Below are 16,442 nucleotides of genomic sequence, written 5' to 3'. Positions count from 1 at the left end.
CTTAAGTTTCAAAGATGCAAACTGTTTTCAGCAGGTTCAGAGATTTTCTGCCTCCATCATCGCTGAGGAACAGTGTGTTCACAGTCAGTCGACCTGAGTCTGAACAACCTGTTCAAAGGTCAGAGGCTGTTCAGTCTGACTGTGACACCACAGATGAAACATGGATCCTGAGACACCAGGAGAATTCACAACAATTAACAACATTTACACAAAAGGGCTGGCTTGAAGTTTCCTCCTGAGACAAACAGTCACAAACAGTCAATGAAGGTTTTAATCATTTTGAGGAAAAAGCTCATTAAAGATTCAGAGAAAATATCTGTTAATTGATAAGTGGAGATCAGGTTGGTATTAATTGAGTCTGTCAGTATTTCGCAGTCCCAGCTCAGCCTCTTCATAACACTGAGCGATGATCAGGTCCAGCTGGGTGGACTCTGGACTCTGAGGCCCTCCTGTGGACCGCGTCAGCCTGTGAGGACCGTGGGTAGACGTACCACATGACTACACCTGAGGGGTTGATGGAGACCGTGAACTCTGTGGTGACATTCAGCCCCGTCACCGTGGAGCCAGTGAACACGTCGTAGGCCTGCAGACAGGAGAAGGTCACATGTGACGATATGAAATCATGAGTTTAAGACCTGAACAGAAGAAGAAGAAGAAGAAGAAGAAGAAGAAACTCACATTCTTAAGATGGAATATTAATATATCTCTGTTCTCAGTATTTTATTTTACACTCTGATAGAAGACGTGTCATGACTCACTAAGCACAGTCCCAACAGCACACCGAAGAGGTGCATGCTGGGTAAATGACCCTGCCCATTCATATTCATACATGATCATATCTTACTGAGTCATCATGTATTATTCTGAGAAGTCTCAAGGTCTGAGATAAGATTACATCTCCAGGTGACCAGGTACACCTGCATTTAAACTGTGAAAACACAAATGGTGCGTGATGATCAGCTCTGATTGGCTGATGGTGCTGCCTTTCTTCTAAAATAAGAGCACAGTGTTATTCAAGACCAAAGAACCAATCAGCTGTGTGAGAATCTGTATCTTCTTCCTCTACATCTCTGTTCTCTGTTTCTCATGTTGATTCCACATTACATTTCCTCCGGAGCATCAATAAACTTTCATCTTTTCTCCTAATATGTTTCCAACCAACAGTCCAGCAGCACATCTCCACACCACAGAGGCTGGAGCCACAATATGTTGTTTTTTCTTGATCAATGCAGAAACAGTCGATTGATTAATCCATCAAGTAGACAGATGAACACACAGGTGAGGACACAGCCGGCGAACAAACCTCATAGTTTCCAGCTTCATAGTTGAGTTTATCCAGAGAGCAGTGGTAGAGGAGCGGCATGTCTGTCCTCCGGCTCAGGAACACAAGGCTGCTGGCTGAGTGAGACAGAGGCCTCCAGTACACCTCAACACGACTCTTCTCCTGCTCACACACACACACACACACACACACACACACACACACACACACACACACAGACATATTATTTCCCTTTTAGTTTACCGTAAACAAGCTGATGTCTCAGTGATGATGATAATAATGATGCTGACCTGCAGCAGGCGTCGTCCCTGGATACCCAGGGGGTCCTGGTTGATGGCGATGGCCACTTTGTTCTGCAGGATGGCCCTCGCACTGTTGTCCAGATTTCGCAGGTCATTAGACATGATCAGAGGCGCCGCCATGACGGCCCACAGAGCCATCTGAGAGCGAGCCTGGTCCACGCTGAGGCCGAAGTTACCGATGATCAGCTGAGGAGAGAGTCAGAGGGATAAAGGGACCGGGGTCATCTGCAGTGAATAGATGTGACACAGAGGAGTTGACAAGAGGAGGGAGTACATGTTACTGCAGATACACCAAACTGACATAAACAAGCGACCTGTGAACCACATGACTGCTGTACACATGGTTCATCATGGTTTACTGGGTGCTATGAACCCAGATGGTTTGGAGTGAGGTCACCTTGGTTGTGAAAGCTCCCTGAGAGACAGCAGTTCTGATCAGTTGTGTTTGAACCCACCGTACCATGTCAGGGTCATTCCACCGCCCGGGTCCCGCTGCCGGCTGCAGATCATCCTGGTTGTTGGAGAACCAGTTGACGATTCCCTGCACACTGTCCCAGGAGTCCTGGATATCATCGTAGTTCCTCCACAGGTGACAGATCTCCCCCAGTAGAGAGTAGTTCACCTGGTGGGAGCAAAACATAAAGGCTCATTCAGTCAACAACAGAATATATTTAAACTAAAGACTGAGAGTCCACCATTTAAAACTGTATAAAGTATCAGTTCAGACCAGCTCCACTTGCAGCAGCTACAACAGTAACAAGCTGCTGACACACTGATGATTCAGTATTATAGATGTCAGATATAATCATGTATCAATTATAATCATAAATTAATCAGAAACCAGATCGGGACTTTGACTTTAATACTTTAACAACATTATAGCTGCTGACGCTGATGTACTTTGACTTCAGTAGGATTTGTATTTTTATTGTATTGGTCCTTTTACTTAAGTGAAGAAAGCTAAAAAACATGCTGCACAAGAACTGACGGATGCTATGACAAATGTATACAATTGGCTTGAGAAATCCCAACTGTACTTGAACATATCCAAAACTGTATGTATGTACTTCTCAAAGAGAGCAAATTCTGACAGCGATCCTAAAGTTTTAGTACATGGTAAAACAATCGAGGTGGTACAACAGTTTAAATACTTAGGAGTTACTCTTGACTCGCATCTTCTTTTTAAACGACAGATAAAAAACACTGTGAATAGAATTAAGTTTAACTTGTCCAACTTCAGGTTTATTAGAAATAACCTAACCCCTGAGGCAGCTAAAATGTATTTTGACAGTATGATTATGTCACACCTGTCCTATTGCGTAACAAGCTGGGTGTCGGCTTGTAAGACAACACTAAAGCCAATTGAAACAGTCTATAAACAAGCTCTGAAAGTATTAGACAAAAAAACGAAAACGTACCATCACTGTCAGATATTAAAAAAACATGAGCGCTTAAGCTGGGACAATATTGTTAAACACACTGACGCGATTTTGATTTATAAAATTTTCCACGGCAAAGCACCTCCTCCATTACAGGAATTTGTGAAAAAAAACTCAAACAGATCAACTAGAGCCGGTTCTAGAGGTGACTGTGTAGTTCCTTTTAGAAAAAGTACCTTTAGTCAAGCTGCTTTTTCTTTTCGTGCATCTCACACCTGGAATTCAATACCAAGCATGATACGTGAACTTCCGTCTCTGACTTCTTTCACCAAACATGTTAAAAGCTTGGCTACTGGAAGATCAACATTGTAACCACATCTTAGCCTAAAACTTGTATAGCTGCTCAGTGTTAGCCAATTGTTGGGGTACCATCCGCAACTCCCAATGAGTGCATACCCAGTATTGTGCATTCAAAATAGCAATTATCTACTGTACAATTAGGCAATCTGCAATATAAGTATGCACTTAACACTTTAACACTATAGCACTTTGCACTTTAATCAGCTCTCTGATATTTATCTATTTAAGTTTTTAGCATCTAAATACTAGTGAAATACGTACAATACCCCAACCCTTGGTCTGCATGTTTCATGATCTACAAAACTACTGTATCTTTTTTTGTCTTCCAATTGCCCTACTTGTTGTTACTGTTGTTTATTGATTTTATTATTTCACATTGTTAACATCAACCTGCCAAAGGGACTGCAGATGGAAATTAGCCGCTTGGCTATAATCTGGCATATTTACATGTATATGTTCATTAATATGCACTGTCCCTTGTTTTTAAATAAATAAACTCCAAACTCCAACAACTACACTGTTTACACTGTGTCAGGTTCAGGTCAGGTTCAGGTCAGGCTTGGTTTCTGCTGTCTCAGACTGTGGTCCATTGCTGTGCCAGCAGACTGTACTTAGGCAACAGGCTGCTTTTAGCTAAACGCTAACCAGATGCAAACATGCTCACAATAACAATGTTAACATGCTGATGATCAGCAGGTGTAATGTTGCCAAGACAGGAAAGATTCTCATGTTAAGCTTTCACATGATGCGACGCCTGCACTCAGGTGTGTGATTACAGAGGAGGTCATGTGACAACATTACAGCATTACATTGATAAACAGTCTTTGACTGATGTGAGGCGTCCATGTTTTTTTGATCTTCACACACGTCTGATACTTCTGATCAGAACTTTCCATGTCGTCATGACGACTGGGACATTGACATGAACATTTCACAAGAGGGAAATTACAGTAAACCTAATATGAGGTGAATACAGCATTAGCATGTTAGCATAGTTTAGTATGTTAGCACGCTATAACTAACTAGCACTCATAAACTTGTCAGAAGAATTCTTTAGTTTCACTGCAGTAGTAAATCATCCATTCTTGTTGCAGATTCAGTATTGACAGTGACCCAGCTCCTGGTCATTGTCATTGACACAGTGAGGACACTCACACTAGGGGGAAGTCCTCCAATGTAGACGGGCCAGCTGCAGGAGTAGACCATTGGTCTGCCTGTAGCATTCAAAGCCTTTGACATCAGAGGATAACCTGCGGGACATGAGACAAACACTGAGTCTGTGGCTGGTCCATGATCTGCATTTCAGGTTTTCAGTGACGTCATTGAGTCACATCATCATGTTGAGTCAATGAGTCAATGCTCTCACCCAGCATCTGTTCCACAGGATTAGAGTAACAGCCGTCAAACTTCAGGTAGTCCACCCCCCAGCTGGCAAAGGTCTGGGCATCAAGCTCAATCTTGTCCAGTGTGGTCCCAGGGTATCCCATGCATGTGTGAGAGCCCATGTCTGCATAGATGCCAAGCTTCAGTCCACGGTTGTGGACGTACCTGGCCAGTTTTGCAATTCCCCCTGGGAACCTGGAGGAAAGAGAGCACAGTCTTACTTTACTTACTTTACTTTACGAGTGAAAACATGAGTCCAGACTGTGACCCAAACCTGACGGTGTCTGTTCTGGTTTTACTGTGATAAATGAATCTGAGTGGATACAGACATCAGGCCAGAGGAAGGAGAAGAGGAACCCTCTGAATAACCTGAGCTCATACAGTTAACCACAGCTGTTCCTGACCTGAGGGTCCAGACCAATAGATCAGAGGGTTTGAGGGATTTGATAAGTGGGCCAGATGTTCTCTAATGTTCTCTGATGTTTTCTGAGCCAGCAAACAAGCAACTGCTTATACTGCATTAGGTGTCTGTTCACACCAGCTTGTCTGCACCTACAGTCGACTCAGATCCTCAGGTTTGTTTACTGGATGATGAACAGGAGGAAAACTGGTCCTGATTCATAAACACCTGGTGAGGACGGGTCAGAGGTAGGTCAGTTAGATTGACTGACTAGAGACAGACAGGTACAGGTACAGGTCTCAAATATCATCCATCATCTGTCTCAGAACCAACAATCAGATCTGATCAAACAATGAAACCTGCTGTTGAACATGGACTGAAGTGACTCATGATCCAGATCCTGTTGACTGGAAAAAGGTCACCTCAGTTTCTAATGACTCTGTAGTACTGGATGTTGCTGGATCACAGACCCTGAGGTACGAGGACCAACCTGGAGGGTTCAGGCTGCAGTCTCCCCCCTTTGTCTCTCAGCCTGGACATCCAGCAGTCGTCTATGATCACATAATCATAACCCAGCTCCTTCCAGCCATCCTCAGCCAGCCGGTCAGCCATGTCTCTGAACAGACCCTCACTGTGGAGAGACGGTGGACAGGAAGGCAGAGGACAGGAGGACAGTGAGACAGGATGGACAGAGGACAGGGAGACAGGAAAACAGGAAGGCAGAGGACAGGAGGACAGAGAGACAGGAAGGCAGAGGACAGGAGGACAGAGGACAGGAGGACAATATATATTTTTGTCAGATTGTTGTCAGTCTTCGCATTGTTGACTATTTGTCATGTGTTGACCTCAGTGTGTGTCAGTCTGTGGAGGGTAAATCATTGGCATAGCTGATTATTTGTGTGTGAACAGCTCCACCATGTGGACACTTATATATCACTACACTGATTTCTGCCAGAGAAATGTGACTGTGGAACAGTGGTCCGAGTCTGACTCACTTCATAGTTTGAACACTTCAACAACAACAGGACATCATCATCATCATCATCATCATCATCATCATCATCATCATCATCATCATCATCATCATCATCTAATGCAGACTAAAGACTTATCGCCTCCTGGTTGTTTCCTCTGCCAAAGGTCTTTTTGCGGAACATTATGAAGTCACAGTGACTTTGACATTTGACCCTTTGGATATGAAATATTATCACCTAATTTTGTCCTCGTAGACATTGTTTTATGAGGTCACAGTGGGACAGAAGGAATGAAATTCCCTCTGGGCGTTCCTGATATATTGCATACACAAGATTGTGAGATCACCGTGACCTTGACCTTTGACCTTTGACCACCAAAATCTAATCAGTTCATCTTTCAGTCCAAATGATGTTCATGTCAACTTTGAAGAAGCTCCTACACCTACAGTTCACTCCAGGATCTGAAGATATTTAGATTCTTATAAATCATCAGTCCCATCAGGAGGCGTCTGATTGGTCACATCTGATCCGTCACTCTGCAGCAGACAAACACCCAGAGTCAGCTTTTCACTGCAGAATCAGAACTACCTCAGTGTGGTTTCCTGTCTCTTCTTCCAGCAGCTCTGACCTGGTTCTCTCTCAGTACCCGGCTTCTACCTCAGTCCCTCATTGCTTTATTGACTTCCGTATGTTTACCCAGAACATCAAGTGGAAACAGAATCATGAATCATACCTGATGCAGTTCTCCGGGTCGTCCTTGCAGTCCACGTCACAGCGGAAGCGTTCCCAGGCCATCCATCCCATCGGTGGAGTCCTCAGCAGTCCATTATCCAGGGCCACAGTCAGCGAGACCAGGACCAGGAGCCGAGTCACTGCCAGAGGCCCCATTCCTGAAAGAGACCAACATGCACAGATATACAGAGTGTTGACTGCTGACCTGCTGACTGCTCTCCTGGATTTTATGTTTATGTTTTGTTTATGTTTTTTTTTATTCAGCACAGGTATAACTATGGGTCTGTCTCTACTCTGTATTTTCTCTTTCTATTATTTATATTTATTTTTCACTTCTATGATTCATTTATTTAGCTACTGTAGATAATGGGGCAGAAAGTTCAGAACAAACATTTCAACCTCTCCTCAGCTGACATCTACCTTCCTTTCCTTTCTCTCAGTTTTACTGTGAGTTTAACTGAGACACTTCAGCTTTCACACTTAAAGTGCCACCTGAACTTCTTTAAACACTTCAACTGACACTTTCGCTGCTTCAGCTTCATCTGAAACGAAGCTCACAGAGTCATATGTGGATCCTGTTTTTAACTCATGTGACCATGTTTACATTCACTACGTCAGAAAACATGGCCTCTTCAGTTTGTTCTAATGTAGTACCACCGAGTCATCATAAATCAGGCAAGTTCACTTACAGCCAACAAACTTTATATCTGTTTGTTTCAGTAGGTCTGATACACTCCGTCTCATCACTTCAGATCCTCAGTCAGTGCTGCCTCATAAATATGAAATGTGTGTGTGACACAGCAGGGAACTGTAGTTTTTAACAAACTTTACTCAAAAAGGAGGAAACTGTGCATTTGTTGGGGACTATTTCCAGCAGCAGATTAATCCACTGTTTTGTTTTTAGGCATTTTAAATTCTTCATTGTTTACATCCAAAGCAATCAGTCCTTCCTCCTTTATTTATTTTGCTGGCTCTGCTGCATTTCCTGGCCCAATACCGGCCCGTGTTGGTCACTGAAACAGTGTGAAACCAGAGGCAGGACTGTGGCCTGGTTACACTCAGTAGAGCTTCAGTGCTTCCTATCTTATCTCCTTTAGCCTAGGAAACACTGGACCTTCTTCTATGAAAGGAAAGGAGAAAATGCTGTCCCACAATTCTTTGCAACATTTAAGTTAATGCCCATTGTAGTTTCACCACAGCAGAACCACATAAATGTAGAAACAACAGAGCAGCTGTTTTATGTTTGTGACATGATCCAGAACTGATGGAAATCTTTGTCTGGTCGACTGAAGCCCAGATCCATATATATAAATGTATTCTCTTTCAAATATGATCAGTTGAAGAACAAGCAGACGTGGTTAGAGAGGAGATTATTTAGACGTTTTCGACCGCAGCCTAGAACTCAAAGAAACCACATTTGCATCCAGTCACTTACAGGATGGTGCTGGGCAGAGGGTCATGCTAGAGTTTACGCTTAGAAACGACAGTTTCTATATTTCTATATAAACAAACAGGAGGTAGTGATGGTGTGTGAGACCAGCACACGTCTCGAGGCAGAACGTTCACTGTCAGATGGATGAACTAACGCAGTTCAAATATTTTGCCCTTGTCCATGAACAGATTCAGTGACTTGGTACCAGAACTGCAGCACAAAACAACACACAGGACTCCCATCTATCTCAACCAGAGATACTGGAGTAGGTCCTATATATTATATATTATTATATTATTGTAATATTACAGCAACAACAAGAATTTTTATTATTTATTTAATTTAATTTATTAAGATATAAAAGGGTTTATCACTAAAACCATCAACATACAGACGGAATGTCTGAGTGTAACAAACAAACACCAGGTACAAATGGTGAATGCTTTTTCGTTCACAACCTGGCCTGTGAGCAAATCTTTACTAACTCACTGCTAACACTATGATGTGGTTGCCATGGCAGCAGACACAACGGGCAAAACAGTTCACAAGATTTAACTTATGAGCCATACAGTTTATATAGACTGAGGATGTTATGAGAACTATTGATATTGAAAACCACACACACACACACACACACACACACACACATCTACTTCTGTTTCCTTACTACTACATGAACTCTGTTCTCTGTTGGATATCTTGTACAGAAAGAAACTGTTACTGAAGCAGCTCTGTGAGACAAAGACCACATCATGTCTACACACACTCACACACACACGCACACACACATGCACACACACAGACAGCAGTATCTGCACTGTTTCTAAACATTAGATTATGAACTGACAGCGTCCTACCTGTTTACCTGAAGCTTCAGCTGCACACAACTCCTCTAAACTGTCACATGACCTCCCTCTCCTCTTCCTGGATCTTCCCCCAAGCAGTACGCTTCCCTCTTCCTGGTAAGGTAAGTGTCATGTGACTGCTTGTTGTCACATGATGAAACAGGAAACAGTAGTGATATGTTGTCAGTGGCATTTCCTTATTGTTTCAGTATCACTCTGCTCACACAGGAAACACACACACACAGTGTGTGTGTGTGTACTGGTGTGTGTGCTGTAGTTAAACATTAAACCTCAGACTGGGAGAGTTGTGTTCATGAGCATTTACAGAGGCTCCAGGTGTGATCGTTTCACTTCCTGTATTTTACTGGTGGATTGTCTTCTTCTTCTTCTTCTTCTTCTTCTTCTTCTCCTTATTCTTCTTCTCCACTTGCAGCATCACATGCTGCTTAACCATGAAAATCAGGTTCCACCACATTCTCTCTGTGTCTTATCTGAACATGTCCCCTGAAGGTGACTGAGGGTCACCGTGGGGTCACAGAGAGAACACATGAACCTCCTGTCTACCTAAACACACTGATGTCTGTCTCACCTATTCACTGGCTGTGAGATTTCAGACAGAGCCTTCTAGTGAAATCTGGAAGCTTAGAATCTGAACATCTTGAGAGATTTACATATTTTAAATGTAATGAATTTAAGTTATAACACAATAAGCCTTGGACACAGAAATGTAACAGTAGTAAAGACAATATTACAAATAAGGGAAACTGTGATAAAGGTCAGATTCATATAACTATGAACACAAACATACAGATTTGATTATTCATATGATGTTTTTCTCCTCTCACTGGTTTCAGGTTTTAGAGTAGATGATGATGTCACAGACCTCAGTGCACCAATCATGACTCGGCAACATTTGAATAGATAGAACAGTAGAATAGACTCAGTTTCTTCACAATCTTTTCAATATCCTGATGATAATGATGATGATGATGATGATGAGCAAAAAGATTAAGTATTTACTCATTAGTGAAACCTCTGCTGAAGTAGAACTTCACAAGACGCTCCACATTTCTCATTTTAAAGCTTCTGATGTTTCCCCTCTAAAACAACACACAACCTAAAATGACAACTTTATTCTCACAATACTATGACCTTCTTTCTTGTAAAATTATGAAAAATCCAAACTTTATTATTGTAATATTATGACTTTATTTTTGTAATATTATGACTTTATTCTCGAAATTTGAGACTCTGTCGTAAGATAGTATCTGCAGTGTTAAAGGAGCTGTATGAATGTGGTTTCTCATCAGAAGCAGGTGTTGGCAGTAACTTGAAGAGCTTATGGTGTTTACAATACAAGAGGTTATAATATGTCCTCTGAGCTGCTACTTATTCAGGACAGTCCGGAGGCTACAGTATCAAAAAGTGACAAAATGGGCCCGAGCTAGCTGGTTAGCATGCTAACTTCAGTAGAGGAAAAGATGTGATAGACACAAGAGTTAACATTGGTGTTTGTTTCCACTTCTGCAGACAGCTGTTGGTGAGTAAAGGAATGAAATTTGATGCTGAACTCACAACCTTTCTTCTAGACTGGTAAGTAAAAAGCTGTTAATGCTAACGTTAGCTATGAACCAAAACTTATATATAACTCCTTTAAATGATTGGGAGCTAACTGGTCAGGACATCATTTCTTTTGACTGAGGCCTGTGACTTGGAACAAGTCACTTCAAACAGCTGCTCTGACTTCAGTGTCATCTCCAACCTCGGGCCCCGGGGCCTCTACACATTGGGCCCACTCAGTAATTCATCTAGAACATAGTGAACAAAATTAAAACAGAATAAAAAAGACATTTATTTATTTCTTTAAAACGTATTCAGACATTGTGTTTCAAGATTTTATCAGCTTCAATATAAAAACACTGAATGAATATTTACTACAGCCCACGTGTGACAGTCCACCATTACTGTTTTCAATGTAGTGTCCTTCATCCTGTCTCCTCCATCCTGCCTCCTTCATCCTGTCTCCTTCATCCTGCCTCCTTCATCCTGTCTCCTTCATCCTGTCTCCTTCCTTCTTTTGATTCTGTCAGCTGCTCAGCTTCACTGTGACCCTTTCACACCAGCACAGGTGTGTTTACTACTGTTCCCAACAATCTTTGCAGGTACATGACTGGATCAGTGGTGTTAGCTCACTGAGCTAATTGTGCAAGTCAAAAGCAGTTTGTGATGCTCTCAGAATGAGTTTGAAGATCTGGGTTTGGGGATCAATCAGTTTGGTTTAAGAGCCGCAGCCTGACAGGAAATCAAACGCTATATAGAGAGGGATTTGAAAAGATTTTGGCAAAACAGAGACAGGTAAACAGTGGAGTTAAGCTTTAAAGTGTAGTCTCTTATTATCCTGTTTTTTTCTTATTTTCATCAAATCTTGAAATCATGAAAAGATCTGGTCTCAACACTCTCTGACTCTCTTTACTCTCAGCTTCAGGCTTCTCATCTTTAAGGAAATAGAGCATTTGTTGGGGACTATATTCAGTGGTGGAGTAATCCACAAACAGAGTGCTGGTTCAACTTGGCAGGGATTTGTTGACAAGAAGAAGATGTCTTTTAAAGCACACAGGTAACACAGGTAAGTGTATACAGACACAGTGGCAGCTCAGTGCATTGACACACCTTCACCGTGGGTCTGGGGGCTCCTGGTGTGTTGTGTTAGAATGGATTGGTCATGGCGAACACGTACGCCACAGGAACCTGCAGCCCGATGTTGACAATGTGCCATTTTCCTATCACTAATGCTCCAGTCACCAGACCTGCTACCGTTCCCAGAGTTCCTGACCACGAGGACCACCTTCCTGCCGTGGCTGAGGCTGCGCCCACCGACACCCCCGCTGCCCCCACCACCCCCAGCAGGGCCCCAGCTTTCCCTCCTTCTCCCAGAGCTGGGGCTAAAACCTCCACCAAGGCCAGTAACCCCCCTGACACTAAAGCTGCCCCTACTATGACTGTCACCTCTCCAGCAGCTCGCCTCACCAGCGGCCCCCCCACTGTGGCCCCTAACCCCAGCTGACACAGTTTTGCCACAAAGAAAGCAGCATTCAGGGCCTCCAGGGACGCCTGGTGGTTCATACGAGTGCTGATGATTTCTTTGGACTGATTCTCCCCCGCCGCATGCATCCTCATGGCCGTTGTCACAACAACCTGCCCGGCATGCAGGGTGAGCATGGCGATGACGAACGTCGCCAGCATTCCCATGCATCCCACCAACATCCAGAACTTAAAGTCCGGAGAGTTCAGGAGTAAGTACGCGATGGCTCCGACCAGAGCCAGGAGCACTATGAACACAGACTGGTGGCTTCCATAACCAAACATCCCAAACCCTGATGTTACTATGGCAACCACCGTCATCGGTATCCCCGAGAAAGCTAAGAAGTCCACATGTTTGACCACCACGGTGTTGATCCAGTCCTGGATGGTTCTCTGCTCCATCTCTGCCTCCTCACTCTCCATCCTCCTCCTCTCTAGCTCCTCCCTCTGCCTTCGCTCAGACGCCCACGTCGTCATGTCCTCTGCCCCCCCCCGTCTGCCTCCCTTCTCCAGCGTCAGGATCCTCTGCTCTACCTGCACCGCCACTCTCTGTCTCTGCTCAGCCTCTGTAATCTCAATCTCTTCCCTCTCCTTGGCCCAGACTACAGATCCCAGAGTGCAACAGGCCTCCCCTTGCTTCCACAGAACTTTAAAGACAAAGTGCAGCGGTGGTTTGAGCACAGTGAAGATGCTCAGCGCCCACAGAAGGCCCACCATCCCATAATTCTTCACAATCCATTCCACGGTTACCCCGAGCGTGGCCCCGCTGAGAGTGGTCCCGAAGGCCCCGGCCAGTCCTGCTGATGCCCACAGCCCAGCGGAGTGTGTGTGGGAGGGGCCGCAGGTCCTCGTGACCACGAACACTGAAGCTACAGCTGCTGCCAGAATCACTCCAGCTACGACCGAGGTCATCGCCGTGGTCAGAGCTGTGGCTCCGATCAGGGTCCCCAGCCCCAGAGCTCCCACTGTCCGGACCTCCTCCATCACTGGTCTCAGTAGTTCTGGTGCAGTCATCACTGACATGGTCTTGTCCACTGGGTCCTCTGTGGCTCCCAGTATGCAGCCTCCCACAACTCCCAGTGCAAAGCCCACAGCTGCCTCCTTTAAAGGGCCCCTGGCTGTTGAGACAAGACAAGAAGAAAACTTAGAGTTATTTAGTGTTGTGTTAGAGGGTGGGGTTTCCTGCTCTGGTTACCTGGTTTCTCCCATTTAGTTTTCTTTTAGTAAACCTTTGGCTTGATGGATGTTTTAATAACTTGTTTAGTCTGATGTATTGTTTCATGGGTCTGAACGTCAACATATTGACAGGGTGTCATGACTGATCCCATCACTACACCGTCTCTTGTTGTTTCATTTCTTTGATTTGATTTGAAGGAAGTGAAGGACATTTAGGGAAAAGCCATTACAGATGAGTAGCTCCTGAGTCAGTGTTCCTATTCCTGTTTTTACACAAGCTTCCTCGCTCCTAACAAAATCTTTAATAAACTCTCCAACTTTAGGAAAACTGTTAATCTGCCCTGACTTTCACTTTTCCTCCACTTAGTTAACATGTTACATCCATATCACTGTTCTTTTACTGCTTTTACACAACCAACAAAATGTCAACAGGATGATCTTATTCGCTGAGAGGCTCATGACCCTAACGATGTGCTGTGGTTTGACAAAACGCTCGTTAGTAGATACAGGGGAGTGTCTACGACCAGCTGCGGAGAGGCAGACCAGGTGACATGGGGATCTTCAGGCTGTCTGACAAATGTGCTTTTTTTTTTTGCTAAAGGAGATTTTCAGAGTGGTCTTTCTTTTTTGTACATTTCAATGCGAAATGTAAAGGTTTACAAAAATACATCAGCGAGATGAGATGAGAGAAGAAGCATCAGTTGATAAGTAACAAACACAAAAGTTAATAACCGATGTTGGATTGAATATTTAGGATTTCCTGACCTGAGATGAGACGGGATGAAGTAAGACAGTAAGTGAGGATTTGATTCTGTAAAACCAAACTGAGAAAAATCCTCTGTTATATTTTTTTATGAACTTAAGACTTCAGACAGGAAGTTTCAGTAATGTAGCACATAATAATGGATTAAATGTGAAACCTTTCACTAACTGGACGAAGTTTGAATTTTGGTGTTAAATGATAAAGCTGAGTTCATATTTCTTCATTCGAGCGTAGCAGTCAATGAGTTTACTGACTCTGCTGAGATGTGTGTGATGAGCTGCAGTCAGCGTCTCTCACCTGACTGGCTGATCTGGTTTAACCTGCACAGCCACCATGCCGCCATGATCCCTATCTGTTTACTCTGCATGTGACTCCAGTGAATGACATGAACGTATGACTGGGACGGTCGAGGCAGAAACGAGGAATAAAGGGAAAGTAACTCTGAATACTATAACCCCCCCCCAAAGTCAGCAGACATTCTTTGTCTGCTCAGCAGCACAGGAGGTGTAATCACACAAAGTTTAGTTCAGCAGTCACACACTGTAACTGTCAGACATGATCAGAGAGATGAATGAAAATGCAGATGTATAAAGAGGATGTGTGTTTACCCAGTCTAGTCTGTGCCATGTTGTTCTGTGATGAGCTGTAGACTGAAGAATCCTCCTCCTGGAGTCCTGTCCTGCTTCTCCAGACCTGTGTCCTGAGTGAGTGCAGATCACTGTGATCGAACATATGGCTGAAAGTGCTTCTTTTCCCTCTATATATGACAGCAGCTCATACAGGATCCACCCACTACCGGTCTGTCCTCTGTGTCCTCCCTCCAACTGATCCTGATCTCCAGGATCTCTGGTGCTCAGTGTCACGTCAGGCAGCATTCCTGTCCTGGTATCTGTCATCTATTGAGGTTTCTCCTCCAGCCCTGTCACAGTTAGACAAAGACCTGGACCCTGACAGCTCCCAGCACGTGTAACTGATCAGAGCAATGTTTGACCAACAGTGATCTTTGTCAAATAGACATCACAAACAGAAACGAGCATTCTTAATTGATCACTCAGGTGGCTTAAGTCTGTATGACTGAGAGTCAAACTACTCTCAAAATGGACCAATCAGGACTGAGCTGAACAACAGATCAAAGCATGCCTCTATGGAGAAGACAAAAGTAGAAAAATGTACCAGATTAAATATGTTTTTGTATTTTCTATTTTTCTTTTGATTTCATGGAGCAGAGGTTTGTGGGGTTGGTGTTTAGTGTTGGAACAAGTGATGACAGAAGAGGTCAGAAAAAATGTCCAACTGTCAAAACTGGACAAGCTTCAATTTAACAGTTTTAAAGTTTAGAATTCAATTTAAAAGTTTAGAATTTAAAGTTTTTCAGATTATGACATTTAATTTGGCCAACTGCAGAAAAAGCCCATGGATCAAGGAAAGGGGAAGGGAAGTATTTTCAGGACATATGTGAGTTGAAAATCTTTCCTGCGGCTAGGCTCTGGATTTGCATATAAATGAAGAATGGGCAGCAGCATTCAAATGCAAGCAATCCATCCATAAAAACCAGTAAATACACGTGTTTTTGCAGCGGTCAGCAAACTGAGTCATCCATTTGCTGTAGCAATGATACTTACAGAATCTATAGCCTATGTTCTGAAAACCTGAGGTGACACAGAGTGTTCACAGCCACAGCCTTGAAACTCAAGTCAGTCACCTCTTTGAATCTGTTCTGAAAACAAACTTAAATCAAGGAGCTTTTGAGATTTTACTTGATTTTACTGACGGTGACTTTATTCTAACGGATTTTTATTGATTGCAGTCTTGCTGATGAAACAGTAATTGGTTCTGTTTTTATTGAGTGTCCTGATGCTTGATTCTTAGATTTTTATGGATTTCCCTTTTGCATTTGGTTTTATTTGCTTTATAGCACAAATCATTTTAACTCTTTGCCTTGTCTGACCTGTAGTCTCACTTTGTAGAAAAGTGCTATAAATAAAGTTTATTATCATTATTATTATTAATAATATTAGGGATAGATCTCCTTTTTATCCCAAGTGATTCCAAAGAAATATTGTCAACAGTTTGTCTACTTTATACTGTCCTATGAGTTTTTTATAACTTGACTTTCCCATTTCTTTTAAACTCTGTAATCCTCTTATTAAGAGTTACTGATGTTTCAGTGGAGAAAAAAATCCCATATGCTCCATCTGCATTGAATGTCATCAACATATATGACAAGAAATGTCATAATAAACATATTCGTCACATTTTTAAATGTAAAAACAAAATCATGCAAAAAGGAAAATTTTATTGGAACTCACATTTGGAAGAAATGAACTGAAAAA

General features: G+C 43.0%; 2 protein-coding genes across 3 annotated transcripts; both read right to left on the bottom strand.

Annotated features, from left to right (window-relative positions):
• Window positions 1-253: 253 nt before the first annotated feature.
• On the bottom strand, window positions 254-9,192 carry LOC111227730 (alpha-N-acetylgalactosaminidase-like). Of its 2 annotated transcripts, XM_022753414.1 has the most exons (9): window positions 9,102-9,192; window positions 6,814-6,970; window positions 5,597-5,737; window positions 4,690-4,901; window positions 4,479-4,573; window positions 2,045-2,206; window positions 1,573-1,770; window positions 1,304-1,444; window positions 254-583 (listed from the first exon to the last, which is right to left on the bottom strand). In XM_022753414.1, exons 2-9 carry the CDS (start codon window positions 6,966-6,968, stop codon window positions 392-394), a joined length of 1,296 nt encoding a protein of 431 aa, XP_022609135.1. In that variant the 5' UTR covers window positions 6,969-6,970; window positions 9,102-9,192; the 3' UTR covers window positions 254-391. The 2 variants fall into 2 exon arrangements, with proteins under 2 accessions (XP_022609135.1, XP_022609136.1); XM_022753415.1 differs by lacking the exon at window positions 5,597-5,737.
• A 2,603-nt stretch (window positions 9,193-11,795) lies between these two features.
• LOC111227850 lies at window positions 11,796-14,824 on the bottom strand. Its single transcript, XM_022753576.1, has 2 exons — window positions 14,718-14,824; window positions 11,796-13,288 (listed from the first exon to the last, which is right to left on the bottom strand). The coding sequence occupies exons 1-2, from the start codon at window positions 14,734-14,736 to the stop codon at window positions 11,796-11,798; spliced, it is 1,512 nt and encodes a 503-aa protein (XP_022609297.1). The 5' UTR covers window positions 14,737-14,824.
• Window positions 14,825-16,442: the final 1,618 nt, after the last annotated feature.

This window comes from Seriola dumerili, unplaced genomic scaffold, assembly GCF_002260705.1.
Source record: "Seriola dumerili isolate Sdu_G_001 unplaced genomic scaffold, Sdu_1.0 BDQW01000191.1, whole genome shotgun sequence".
Taxonomy (NCBI): Eukaryota; Metazoa; Chordata; class Actinopteri; order Carangiformes; family Carangidae; genus Seriola; species Seriola dumerili.
The sequence above is the reverse complement of the archived record's forward strand: the minus strand, read 5'-3'. Positions and strand labels throughout refer to the sequence as shown.

What these genes read in the sequence shown, in the direction of transcription:
- LOC111227730 (XM_022753414.1), bottom strand. Translation starts at nt 6,968, where the DNA reads ATGGGGCCTCTGGCAGTGACTCGGCTCCTGGTCCTGGTCTCGCTGACT. An exon ending in GGTGGAATGACCCTGACATG is followed by an intron (nt 1,771 to 2,044) that starts GTACGGTGGGTT and finishes CTCTCTCCTCAG; the next exon opens with CTGATCATCGGTAACTTCGG. An exon ending in ATGAAGCTGGAAACTATGAG is followed by an intron (nt 584 to 1,303) that starts GTTTGTTCGCCG and finishes TCCTGTCTGCAG; the next exon opens with GCCTACGACGTGTTCACTGG.